Source organism: Gavia stellata, chromosome Z (assembly GCF_030936135.1).
Source record: "Gavia stellata isolate bGavSte3 chromosome Z, bGavSte3.hap2, whole genome shotgun sequence".
In the NCBI taxonomy this organism is placed as follows: domain Eukaryota; kingdom Metazoa; phylum Chordata; class Aves; order Gaviiformes; family Gaviidae; genus Gavia; species Gavia stellata.
The window spans coordinates 42,111,857-42,126,064 of NC_082637.1; the positions used below are offsets into that span (position 1 = coordinate 42,111,857).

General features: G+C 46.3%; 1 protein-coding gene across 1 annotated transcript in view; it reads right to left on the reverse strand.

Moving 5' to 3' along the window:
• The window catches only part of MAMDC2 (MAM domain containing 2), a 69,240-nt gene extending 55,290 nt beyond the window's left edge, over positions 1-13,950 (reverse strand). The window contains exons 1-2 of the mRNA XM_059833748.1: positions 13,920-13,950; positions 13,663-13,776 (exon numbers count right to left, since the gene is read on the reverse strand). Of these exons, the coding sequence (XP_059689731.1) occupies positions 13,663-13,776; positions 13,920-13,950 (145 nt within the window). The remainder of the gene's footprint in view (positions 1-13,662; positions 13,777-13,919) is intronic.
• Between the last annotated feature and the right edge of the window lie 258 nt (positions 13,951-14,208).

Consider the following 14,208-nt stretch of genomic DNA (forward strand, 5'->3'; position numbering starts at 1 on the left):
TGCCCATCAAGCCACATCCCACAATGCCATATCCACACGCTCCTTGAATACCTGCAGGGAAGGTGACTTCACTACCTCCCTGGGCAGCCTGTTCCAGTGTTTCACCACTCTCTCAGTAAAGAAATTTTTCCTAATATCCAGTCTGAACCTCCCCTGGCGCAACTTGAGGCCATTTCCTCTAGTCCTGTCACTCGTCACTTGGGAGAAGAGACCAACACCCACCTCTCTGCAACCTCCTTTCAGGTAATTGTAGAGAGCGATGAGGTCTCCCCTCAGCCTCCTCTTCTCCAGACTGAACAACCCCAGTTCCCTCAGCTGCTCCTCATAAGACTTGTGCTCCAGACCCCTCACCAGCTTCGTCGCCCTTCTCTGGACACGCTCCAGCACCTCAATGTCCTTCTTGTAGTGAGGGGCCCAAAACTGAACACACTATTCGAGGTGCGGCCTCACCAGAGTCGAGTACAGGGGCACTATCACCTCCCTGCTCCTGCTGGCCACACCATTTCCGATACAGGCCAGGATGCCATTGGCCTTCTTGGCCACCTGGGCACACTGCTGGCTCATATTCAGCCGGCTGTCAATCAACACCCCCAGGTCCTTTTCTTTGGGGGAGCTTTCCAGCCACTCGTCCCCAAGCCTGTAGCGTTGTCTGGGGTTGTTGTGGCCAAAGTGTAGAACCCGGCACTTGGCCTTATTGAACTTCATCCGGTTGGCCTGGGCCCATCCATCCAGCCTGTCCAGATCCCTCTGCAGAGCCTTCCTACCCTCAAGCAGATCAACACTCCCACCCAACTTGGTGTCATCTGGAAACTTGCTGAGGGTGCACTCTATCCCCTCATCCAGATCATCAATAAAGATATTAAACAAGACCGGCCCCAAAACTGAGCCCTGGGGGACTCCGCTTGTGACCGGCCGTCAGCTGGATTTCACCCCATTCACCACAACTCTCTGGGCTCGGCCATCCAGCCAGTTTTTTACCCAGCGAAGAGTGCACCTGTCTAAGCCACGAGTCACTAGCTTCTCCAGGAGAATACTGTGGGGAACAGTGTCAAAGGCTTTGCTGAAGTCCAGGTAGACAACATCGACAGCCTTCCCCTCATCCACTAGTCGGGTCACCTGGTCATAGAAGGAGATCAGGTTGGTCAAGCAGGACCTGCCTTTCATGAACCCGTGCTGGCTGGGCCTGATCCCTTGGTTATCCTGCATGTGTCCTGTGAGCACCCTCAAGATGAGCCTCTCCATAATCTTCCCCGGCACCGAGGGCAGGCTGACAGGCCTGTAGTTCCCCGAATCCTCCTTCCGGCCCTTCTTGTAGATGGGTGTCACTCTGGCAAGCCTCCAGTCATCTGGGACCTCCCCTGTTAACCAGGACTGTTGATAAATGATGGAGAGTGGCTTGGCAAGCTCCTCCACCAGCTCCCTCAGCACCCTCGGGTGGATGCCATCAGGCCCCATAGACTTATGAGTGTCCAGGTGGCATATGAGGTCGTTAACTGCTTCCTCCTGGATCACGGGGAGTTTATTTTGCTCTCCATCCCTGTCTTCCAGCTCAGGGAGCTGAATACCCTGAGGATACCTGGTCTGGCTATTAAAGACTGAGGCAAAGAAGACATTAAGTACCTCAGCCTTTTCCTCATCCTTCATGACAATGTTCCCCACCGCATCCAGTAAAGGATGGAGATTCTCCTTGGCTCTCTTTTTGTTGTTAATGTATTTATAGAAGCATTTTTTGTTGTCCCTCACGACTGTGGCCAGGCTGAGCTCTAGCTGGGCTTTTGCCTTCCTAATTCCCTCTCTGCATGACCTAACGAGGTCCTTGTATTCTTCTTCACTTGCCTGCCCCTTCTTCCAGAGGTGATAAATTCTCTTTTTTTCCCCTGAGTCTCAGCAAAAGCTCCGTGTTCAGCCAGGCCGGTCGTCTTCCCCGCCGGCTCTTCTTACGGCACATGGGCACTGCCTGCTCCTGCGCCTTCAAGATTTCCTTCTTGAAGAACATCCAGCCTTCCTGGGCCCCTTTGCCCTTCAGGACCGTCTCCCAAGGGACCCTGTCAACCAGTGTCCTGAACAGGCCAAAGTCTGCCCTCCGGAAGTCCATGGTAGCAGTTTTGCTGACCCCCCTCCTTACTTGGCTAAAAATTGAAAACTCTATCATTTCATGGTCGCTAAGCCCAAGACAGCCTCCGACCTTCACTTCTCCCACCAGACCCTCACTGTTCGTAAACAGTAGGTCAAGCAGGGCACCTCCCCTGGTAGGCTCGCTTACCAGCTGCGTGAGGAAGTTATCTTCCACACACTCCAGGAACCTCCAGGACTGTTTCCTCTCGGCTGTGTTATACTTCCAGCAGACATCCGGTAAGTTGAAGTCCCCCACAAGAACAAGGGCTTGTGACTGTGAGACTTCTGCCAGTCACTTGTAGAACGCTTCGTCAGCTTCTATGCCCTGGTTGGGTGGTCTATAACAGACCCCCAGCAGGATATCCGCCTTGTTGGCCTTCCCCCTCATCCTTACCCATAAGCATTCAACCCTGTCATCACAATCATCGAGCGCTATACAATCAAAGCACTCCTTGACATACAGAGCCACCCCACCGCCTCTCCTTCCTTGCCTATCCCTCCTGAAGAGTTTATAGCCCTCCATTGCAGCACTCCAGTCATGCGAGTCGTCCCACCATGTTTCTGTGATGGCGACCACGTCATAGCTGTCCTGCTGCACGATGGCTTCCAGTTCCTCCTGTTTGCTGCCCATGCTGCGTGCATTGGAATAGATGCACTTGAGCTGGGCTATGGATCTTGCCCCCGACAAAGGCACGCCACCCCTAGGCTCATCTCTAGGTACCCTGGCTTCATCCCCTTCCCCCTTCAAGTCTAGTTTAAAGCCCTCTTGATGAGGTTTGCCAACTTACGAGCAAGGATCCTTTTTCCCCTTGAGGATAGCTGAACACCGTCTGCACTCAGCAGGCCCGGTGCCGTGTAGACCGCCCCATGGTCAAAGAATCCAAAATTCCTCCGATGGCACCAGTCTCTGAGCCACGCGTTGACCAGGTTCGCTTTCCTATTGCTATCAGCATTCCTCCCCGCCACTGAAGGGATTGCGGAAAACACCACCTGTCCTCCCGATCCCTCAACCAGTCTCCCCAGTGCTTTAAAGTCCTTCTTGAACCCTTTCAGGCTTCTTTGCTCAATCTCATCACTGCCAACCTGCAAAACCAACAGCAGACAGTAATCAGTGGGCTGTACCAGACCAGGGAGTTTCCTTGCGACCTCTCTCACCCGGGCCCCAGGGAGGCAGCAGACTTCCCTGTGGGTTGGGTCACGCCGGCATATTGAGCCCTCTGTTCCCCTCAGGAGGGAATCGCCTACAACAATTACCCTCCTTTTCGTCTTAGTAGAGGTGGTTCTGATGTGTGGGGCAGACTGTCTCCCCCTAGGCAGCCCCACAGATGGACTTTCATCCATCTCCTCATTATCCTGGCCCTCAAGTTCCAGAGCCCCGTATCTGTTGTGTAGGGGCAGCTGAGAAGGTGAGGGAGGCCGGGAGGGGATTCACCTGCTGCCCCGAGCAGGGACCTTTTTCCATTCCCCTTCGTCTCTTAGGTCCCCTCCTTCTGCCCGGCAGCAAGAGGGTAAGGGGGCCTCTGCTTCTCGTGGAGCCTCCGTCCTCTGCCTTTCCCTCAGGGATGGTAGGGCATGGCTCCACCAGTCTATCTCCCTCTCGCACTCCCTGATAATCTTTAGCCTCTCCACTTCCTCTTTCAGCTCTGCCACCACGCTGAGCAGATCGTTCACCTGGTCCCACCGCACACAGGTGTTGTCTCTCCCGTCTGCCGGCACCAGCAACAGGCTCAGGCACTCCTGGCAGCCAGAGGCCTGGACAGCCACGTGCCTGGGCGGGAGCTCCGTCTGGGTCACCACATTCCTTCTGGCGATGGCTTTCAGCCAAGTGGAGACCGTAGCTGGGCCTCTTCTGGGAGGCTGATGGCCGCTCGTCAAGAGAGCCTTCAGAGCCAGGAGGGCAGGACTGCGCCCTGCCCGCACGCCTTCCCTGCACGAACCGCCTGCGCGAACTGACGCGCAAACTGACACGCCATGCCCTTCTGACGCGCCATGTCCTGTTCGCCCGCCCTGGTCACCGCGCTCCGGGCTATCATCATCTAACCCTGGAGTGAAGAGACAGCCATTCAAATGATGTTCGCATCCTTTCTGTATTGCACAGTTCCCTATTCCAGACAGAGTACTCATCCTACCTGCTGACACCAGCCTTATTCAAGGAGCTTCTCCAGTCACGTTCATGATAGTTACTAAAAAGCAAAAAAAAATATGTTCCAGGCTGGAAGAAACATGGTTCAGCAAATGTAAAACAGGCCTACAAAAGGAGACGCATTTTCATTGCAAGATATACAGATGAATTGGGGAGTGACACTGGACAATTTAGTTTACTCATCTATACATCAGCTGGGGATTTCTACAGCAAGTAGAAAGTGCTTTGTGGAGCACTTAGAGCTTGATTGAAGAAAAGTGTTTACATAGTTAACCTGAACTTTGTTCTTAGATACAGTGCATTAAAGCATGATCTTTAATATTATCAGAAAACAGGGAAATCTTCTGCTTATTCACAGACCAGGTAGGATTGTCTGGCTTCGTTACCCTCCAGACACGACTTTTTGCCACAAATGAATCCGCTACAAAGCTGAGTGCGATAGCATTTACCTAGACACCACTGTCACACAGGAGCCTGCTTTGACCTTTGTTCAACCATGACTGCTAGACAAGGCGACAATCACAGTATTGATCAACTGTTAAAACACAAAAAAAAAAGAGAATCTGAAAGATGGAGAATGACTTCCTTTGATAACTTTGCATCTCACTATGGCTCTGTATGCCACAGCTGTAACCTGCCCTTCCATTTCTGTCGCTCTTTCTGTATTTTTAATATGAAAAACAGTTTGTGGCCCAGCAAATTTGAAGAAACTCATCAAGTCACATCAGAGCCTTTTTAAGTATTTTAATGGTTTGCTAATTGAAAACTGTGAAGACTCCTTTTCCTAAAAGACTTTGGCTGATACTTCAAATGGAAATCTAATTACTGTGATTCATGGATATTTTCATACTAGGACTTGCAAAGTTTCCAGAACAGAGCGAAGTGTTAGTAACATGTAGCTCATACTTTATCAGAGATTACAACTGTTTAAAACAACATTCAAAGTACACCAACACAATTACTCAGACTATTACAGTTGTCTAATATACTGATCTTGAGCCATGTTTGCCAAAAGAAAATGTGTTGGAGGAACAGCCATATAGTGTAGAAGACTGTGTTAATCAAAGAGCATTTTTAAAGTGGTGGGCACTATACTGTTATGCAAAATCGTAGGAATCTTTGGCTTGAAGAAGGACTATAATAATCAGACTCTTTGGCTGCCTAGAACCACAGGGAAGGACGGGGCAAAAGATACTTACTCTTTTAAATGGGAATTATAAAATATATTCAACTGATAGAAAGGCTTCTAAGCAATCAAAACATTGTACGAAGTTACATGGATGACTACGCTAGCCTTTTATCTGGCCTTCTGTAGCATTACTACTACAAAGTAATATTAAGACAGTAAAAACTGAAAGATTAAATGAAATTATCTCTTTTTTTAAAGCATATTTTCTTCAGATGTAACAGTAGAAGGTTTAACCCCATTTGATAAGTTTAGTCAGTCAACTAATTATAGCGTTGCCTGTAGTGCTCTTGCACACAGTGGCTGGGGATGAAAAATCTCAGGAGGTAATATAATGGGAGAACTACACAAAAAAAAGGGAATACAAGGCAACTAGTTGTAACTGGTTTTGGCTTATTTTTTCAATAAGCTTTTGAAGATTTCCACTTGATAGCATCATATATAATAAGACTATTAGGGCATTTTCAGGCTGATTCTATTACAACTCTGAAAAGCCTGTAGCATATGCAAGGTGAACAAGTCTTTTTTACTAGTAGAAATGCTTCTGAAATGTCTGTGGTCACCCTTCAGCACAAGTACAAGCTTATTTTTCCTCACTACAGATCTTGACCCACATTAGATCTTGATCAAAATTTATACTGAAAACTGACAGTGCTGAAAATACCTTCCCTTCCCTCCAAAAAAATGAACTGGCAAATGGTTGGCTGTCCTCTTCATTTTCAAGATGATTAGGTATGTAGTGTAATAAGCACAATGACCACAAAGTACTGCCTGCCAGCAGTTTTAGTGATATAAAATCTCACACCATGCATGCACCCTGAAATTCCTAAAAAGAAACTTTAGTTCAATTCATTTAAGTTTTTCATTTTTTCAGAAAACTGAAAATATTTCTAGCTGTTTTCAACAAGTGATTTTGCATGTTTGTACTGGTATTTTAGCAAACTTCAACAATATTTACAAGGTCAGTATCCATCCTGTTTATTACAGATGCTGAAATTGTATTAATAAACTTCCTATTAATGGAGAAGATAACACTACAAAGCTAGACTGATTCCTAATCCTGGGCCTTATGCATCTCCATCAGAGCCAGCCACAGCAGCTGTGATTTCAGGTGGGAAGCTGTACCTCATCCTCCAGTGTTCAACTGAGACATGCCCAGCTCCCTGCAGCCTTCCAGGCAAACTCTGGGTATAGTCGTCTTGCGACACGTGCAAGCTGCAGTGGTGTGATCGTACTCTCTCTGGGTAGGCTGTGCAACCCACAAGTGGAGCTGCGTTATAAATTAAAGCTAGTCCAAATGAGCTGAAGGCTCATATTGTGTGGCTGCTACACAGATGCACAGCTAGTTTTTCATGTAAACGCGAAGCATTTTGAAATGTGAAGCTGAAATGTAATTTTTAGTAAGTGTGGTTTACAGTGCTGTATCAGTGGTAGAGAATCATACAAGTTGCTGCACCCTATTAATGAGTAACAAACCTTGTTACCTGCAGGGAATCAGTTTTTCTCTGGGGTTACAGGTGATTTGGCCTCCATCGCCGCTCCCAAACACTCTTTTGCCCTCCTACAGTTTTTAAATTTTGTTTCAAATTCGAGTGGAAATTATCTATCTTCAGTTGTTTTCATGCAAAACAAAGTCCAGCCTATTGTCAGGAGTTGCAGGTATATTCAGTAAATATGAATTTTATAACAGCCATCCTCCCTCTCTTGTGGCCAGCCTCCATGGCTCAGTGTAAAATGCACTAAAATAGTTTGTTGACTCTCTAAGCACTGAATCATTAACAGCTGTATGTGAAAATACACTTCTGAGAACGTTACTATCCTGTGGAGGAGAGGAATGCTTTGAAACTCATCTCTCACACAGTGACTCACCGATAACAATTTAGGATTTGTTTGTTCTCCTGCTGCAGATGGAAAGCCAAGACTTATCAAAAGTGTCACGCACAGGCAGCTGCTGATGAAGCCCTCCATCAAGTGCTCTTGGCCATCTTTTTTTGTACAAGACCTGCCTCTGAAGTTGAGCAAAAAGTATGCTAATAACTGTAATTAGGTATAGTTCAATAAAAATGCTATTGCCCAGAAGCCTAGGACAGAAGTTATACCTGGGCAAGCAAAATATCAGATTTCCTACTGGTATCAGCAAGACAAGGGAGAGGCTGAAGCAAGGCTAAATGCTACTCCACATGGTACTACTAAGCTGCTGGTGACAGACTGAATAAGACAATAGCAAGAAGAAATGAGCTGCTAACACAAGCGTAGTGGCTGAGTAGTCAAAGTGGAATGTACAGGAGAAATGGCACCAGAGTTGAAGGAGAAATAAGAAGAACACAAGAGTCTAAGTGTACCAGAAGTATGTGAGAGTCAGCCTTTTTCTTTTTTTCCCCTTGGGAGTGACTAGGAAGGACAGTTGTTACTCCAAATGCAATTATTTTGGCCAGGAAGACAAACATTTTAATAATCAGGTCAAGGCAAAACAGATTGTGTGCCAGTTCTAATGGCTTCTCCACTCCATCAAATGGCATTTGGTGCAGAGATGCCCAGGCTACAAGTTGGGAGACCCAAACCAGTAAGTTTCCATGGCAGCGTGGATTTATCAGCTGAAAACCTTGTCAGCAAGCGAGCATTGTCGTATGCCAGCCTGGTTCTGCTGCAGATGGGTACAAGCCGGTGCAAGTCTCCCTGAATGACCCTCTTACTTTGCTCACAATTACACAGTTATCACGAACACGTGAGACCACGTGTCTCATTTTAGGGTTGTACAAAGCCAGCAACGTTACACCTTTTTTACATTTTCAAATTGCTTACTTTCCTACGTACAGGAAAGTACGTACAGGAAAAAACTGAGACTACAGACGTGCCAATCTATTTGCCAGTAGGTTTGTAACTGAGCACGGCACAGCACACGTCAGATATGAACGGTGCTTGCTGTGCAACAACATCTAGGATCACCAGTGATTACCTGTTTCATTACTCTGCATATTACATTCAAGGTGAGAGAGCTTAGGTTAAAAGAGGTCAGTTTTAAGTCATATAGCACAGCTGTAAATACAAGCTCTTTAAATGGTATGCAGGCCATGTTTAGATTTGAGATTCCTTATGCTGCTGCTCTCATGCCTCACTTATCTGATGGCCTGGGATGGCTGTCCTGTCTCTTGAAATTATTTTTCATCTTAAACCCATTTTAAAGTGTAGCTATATGATAAGTATGTCCCAAGAGACAAACTTCAGTTTCCTGACACTGTTGTTAGTGATGTTGCTTGCTTACCTGCTTACGATAAACTGTTACCTGATGGATGCACATTCTGAGTGTATCACAGAAACAGAGTCTTGGACTAATGCAGCAAAAAGTAGGCATGTTTTAAGGAGAAGAAAATCAAGCTATTTTTATATATATCATAATTTTTTACATCACTCTTCTGAATGAAATCTGTTTCTTTTAAGGATGAGTCTCCTTTGGAATACTGCAGAAAGAGAAAACATTATTGAAAAACTCTGAAATGCATGCTATTAAAATATATCCTTGGAGACATGAGATTTGAAGTAATACACACTTCCAGAATTTTAGCAGGAAAGCAACACACACAAAAACATGCCTTTAAAGCTGCCAATGATCATTTGAGAGCCAGATGCATACGGCTGTATCAACTACCAGTTACAGCTTTAGCAGTTCAGTGCCACATACCTCATTATAGAAGATCGACATGGAAATTTGCTTGACAACACTCTGCAGAAGAGCAAAGGTGATAAGGAGGCAACTGTACAAAATCCATTGCCACTACTACTAAAATAGCTCCAAGTCCAGTACAATTGGCTGTGCATGGGCACATTTAACAATGATCACTTGATTTTGGAGCACATTGCTAATATAAACAACCTCTCTTCCCTATAGCTTGCAGTGGTAATAGACACATTTCTTATCTAATGCTTAAAAGCAGATGCAGCACAGCAAACTCCATTAGTGCAAATTTGAGCTGACAGCCCAAATGCACATTATTTGTAGCTCTATTAAACTGTTATCTGTTAAAATGAAGGGACATTGAGAACAAAACATACCCATAGACACAGGCACACAAAATGCTGTACAGATGTTCTTGGCAAAAATGTAAACATTGTCCAGAGTCACAGAAAAGATGTGCCATAATTATTGTGCCTAATGAAACTTACTTATAATAATACTATGAGCAGGATGTTCTTACAGTCAGGTTATGGCAGGCTCTGTGCTGGACAGGGCTGGGAGGAAAGAAAAAATGCCAAAATCCAACCCTGCAGGATGGCTGCAACTGACATAAGGCTGCGTTTCCTACTGCCATTTCAAGTGGGTCTAAATGGCTTTATTTATTACCCTACTCAGGATTATTGCGTATTACATACAACAACTTGCTTTGCTTTAAAGTTTGTTTTACACTTACAAAGCACATGTGTCCTCTAAAATATATGTGCAGTTTGGTTAAACAAAATCTCAAGATTTTTTGATTAAATCCTATCATACAAAGTTTGGCAGTATCTGTTAGAATTAAACAGGTCTTTCCCTTGCAACACATATAGTGCTGACACAGAAGTAAATTCCTGTGGAAACCAGCCACTATGCACCTGCAAAGCTTTATGCCCCAACATAACTGGACATGAACCCATGCTAAATATACCTGTGGGTGTTAGTGGTAAGCAACATGGAATTCAAGCTCCTCAACTATCTCTAAATACCACAGTAGTGATGAAAATAGATGTGCTTTCTAAATTTCTCATCCATTAGTTGGGTCCAAGGAGTTTGATCTTTGTCTTATATTGTGTACCTGGATTTTTAAAAATAAATTATCTGTTCAGAAGCACCATGAATGCAAGGATATCTATGGGAGCATGCCTACACCTCTGAAGTTAAAATGGACCACTGACACCTGGGTTTATGTGTACTAGCAAATAACTTAAAGCTTGCAGATCTTATCACTGGTCCATTGATCATGCACAAATTCATCTGCGGCTCATCAGATTTCAGAACCAGGATTACGTGATGATGCCCTTTTCCTGAGCAACAACATTACTGTGTTTGTTGTGCAGCTGGTATCCTGCAAACACCCACTTCATGAATCACACCATGCTTGCATGGGATTTCCCAGCTTACACTGAAAAGAGAACTGGCGCATTAGGAAACATGCTGCTTCAAGCACGATGCTATATTTACCCAGCCTGGGCCATGACTTCAGCTGAGTGTGCTTCTAAGCCACAGGTAAGCTCACAAGAAATTTATATCCTCAGCTGTTCCTGTATTTTACATTTTTCTTTGCATTTTGCTTGTCTGCTAAAAATCCTTCTAATTCTAAAATGCAAACACCAAGTTAGCAGATGACTGACTCAAAAAGCTGACAGTTAAAAAGAGCACCTTGATGTTTATACTTCAGGGTCCCGTTCCTGAATTCAGAGCTTGAGGCTCATAGAGGGTTTCAGTGAAGCAGAAGTTTACGGGAGCACAGGTCCACTGGACAGATATTATGCTAAAATGCCTGATTTGTTTCTTGTGTAGCAGGTATCCTACAAACACCCACTTCATTAGGTTCTGATTTGCCAGTCCTGAGTAAAACAGCGAAGAGTGAAACAGCTACCCGTTTTAACATTGACTATTTCGTTTTGGTTTTCCTTTTGTACTCAACTAAAATGGGCCCTAAAATGCCAGTCTGTTACAGGTATGAAAACTTTAGCTAAAAAAAACCCCAAATCTTTTCAATTATAAAGATCCTAAAATGAAACACATAAAAAAATCTCTTATCCCAGAACTACCAGAATACTCAAGAGAAGCCAGAGACATTTAAAAAAGCAGTTGAACCTTAGAAGCCTACTGGTTTAAGTGGGAATGCATAGCTGTAAACAAAAGCAAACTTTAGCCTCACACTTCCTTTCTGTGCCTGGCCCTTCAGAAGATATTGGCTTCCTTGGCAACTGGGCAAAAAACTTTCAAGTATGGAGTGGAAATTTCTGGGCAGGATTTTAGTTATATTTGCATCATCTTGACAGTTTGGCACAAGACCACACTACTGAGAGATTTATAAGATGAAAGAACTTGCACTGCAAGTCAGGTAATCCCTATAAGAGATTTGCTGCATAGAACTCTATATTAAAAATAACATTTTAAAATAATAAAACAGTTTTGAAGCAATGCAATGAGAAGTGGAACAATTCAAAGCTAAGCTGCCACTCCCATCCTTAACTTCCTCTGTTGTCCCAGTAAATTACCACATGTACATACACTGACCTGCAAATACCAGGGCCCGGTGCTGCCAAAAGTAACACGGTTTTACTAGATAAAAAAGAGCATCTAAAGAAGACTGGTTTTGTACAATTGCTACATAGATTTGGATGAACTATTTTCAACTAGAGTTAGTTACGATTCTATGAATATATTTCTGAAGAGGCTAATACCTTGTGTGCCAAATATTTGCATGGAACGACTTACTATGATTAAATTACAGACTGCAGAAAAAAGGTTTATAATGGAAATGCTGACAGAACTATGCCTATTAAGAGAGCTGGTATACCACATATACTTCCAAAGTATAACAGTTTAGTTACATATATCTGAAAAACAAGATCTACAATGACAGAAGCTGTGCAGCCACTGGTATGCTTATGGTCACACAGAAAACTCAAACTACAACAAGCAAAATAGTGTTCTGTGGGCCAAAAAAGTAGGTTGCTGCTGATCCAAATCTCTGATCAAATTTCCCTGTTTCTTGAAGCACCGCGGCACGGATGTGCACAACATGATGCACATCCATTTCCGCAGCAATTACTCCCAGCATCTCACAGGCCCTTGGAGCTGAATCAATACCACTACCATGTGGCTCCCTGTTAATCACAAGGAAGAAGTGCTGCTTCCAAGACAGGCGTCTTAGGAGGGCGTGATGTTAAGAGGCATAGCTGGGAAAGCAGAGATGGTTACTAAATTTCCACTAGTATCTTCAAAAATAGAGGAAAATCTATGTATATTTAAATAAAAAAAGAAGAGAAAAAGCAATTATTTTAGTCATGACATTCTCACAGCCTTTTCTAAGTCAGCACTCTTCATACATTCTCAAACCGTAATGATTAATCTAAAAATTAACAATTAAAGTGACTTACTTTGCATATGTGAGAACTGAATACAAATCAGAAAAAAAAAGCGCTTCATTATGGACTGAGTAACAAGTGGAACGACAAAACTGGACCAGCCAGTTTTGAATGGAGTACTGATGAGGGGTAATGAGGGGTCTCTATCTCTTTGTATCTGTACTCACCTCTACATTATTCTTAGCACCTGTTTTAGAGCTTAAAATTTTTGAAAACACATAGTCCCTTTTACTGTGTGAGCACAACCTTCACTTTATGAATGACATAGTGGCCAAACATAACGAAAACTGAATTATTTTCTTACCCAGTTATGACAATGTTGTATTTATTTTTGTTTAGTCTTTGATTTGTTCGCATTGATTCTGTCAAAAATGGGAATCCATACTAAAAACTTGTCAAGTAAGAGTTACAGTTGCATGGAAACTCTGTACTGTGACTGGATTTTGTTCTCTCTTTCAACGGCAGTCGGTCTTAGTGAAGTCTAATAAAACTTACTGAAAGACTAATGCTTCTCTTTTTCCTATTGAACTGTAAGTATCATAAAATGGAGAAGAGTCTTAATTGGACATGTTGTAAAGATACTCTTCACAAAGATTGTCTCCTGTCCTGAAAATTCATCCACTTCTATAGTAGAACCCAAAATACATTTAGATAGAACAATAATGCAGCTTAATAGGAACTTGACCCATGTGGGTTTTTTTATGAAGAGGGTAAGTTACCTACCGCAGATTTGATAAAAGACACCTTTTCCCAACAGAGAGTGAAAGAGATATCTGGGGCATCCTGCGGAGGGACCTGTGCCTGGCGGGGAACGCACGCCTCCCCGCAGCGCCTGCAGATCGCTTGCCAGGGAGCTGACACCCAGAGACCGCAGCTGCACACGGGAGGGATCCGACGGCGGCTGTTGCCCCGGGAAAGCTGAGCAGCGCGGCACGGCCGGGCGGCAGCGGCACCCCGGGATGCCGCCCCGCCGAGCGCTGCGCGCCGCCACCGCGGCCGCGGGCTGCAGCAGCTCCCGGCGGCGGGGACGGCAGCGCCCGGGCGGCATCAGCAGCAGCAGCAGCGCCCGGGGGTGGGCTGTACCCCCGGGGGGGAGCCGTGCGCCCGCGGGCAGCAGCGCTCTTACCTTCCCCGTGCAGCGCCCAGGGCAGATGCGCGTAGTCCCACTCGTAGCCGCAGGCGCTGTCCTCAAAAGCGCACGACCCGGGGGAGAGCAAGGCGGCCCCGGCGAGCCGCAGAGCTGCAAGGACAAAGCGAGCCCCGGTCACGGCCCGGCCGGCCCGGGGGCGGCGGGCTGGGGGCCGCCGCCGGCCCCGGAGCAGCGCCCACCCCGCGCCCCGGGCGGGCGGGGGGCGTCGCGGCGCGTCCCCCGCCGCCGCTTACCGTGCGCGGCGAGGAGGCAGAGCCGCAGCATCTTCCGCGCCGGGGGAGCCGGGGCTGGCGGCGGCGGGGCGGGCGGGCGCAGCGGCCGGGAGCGCGGGGGCGCGGCCGCGCCGAGCCCGGGGCTGTGGCGGCGGCGGCGGCGAGGCTGAGCGCGGCCCCTCGGCACCCCGGCGGGGCGCAGGGAGGCGAGCCGCGGCCGCGGGAGGGCAGGGGAGGGGCGGGGAGGCCCCGGGGGCACCCCGGGTGGGCGGCCCGCCCCGCCCCCGACTCGGAGCGGGGTCGGCCCCGG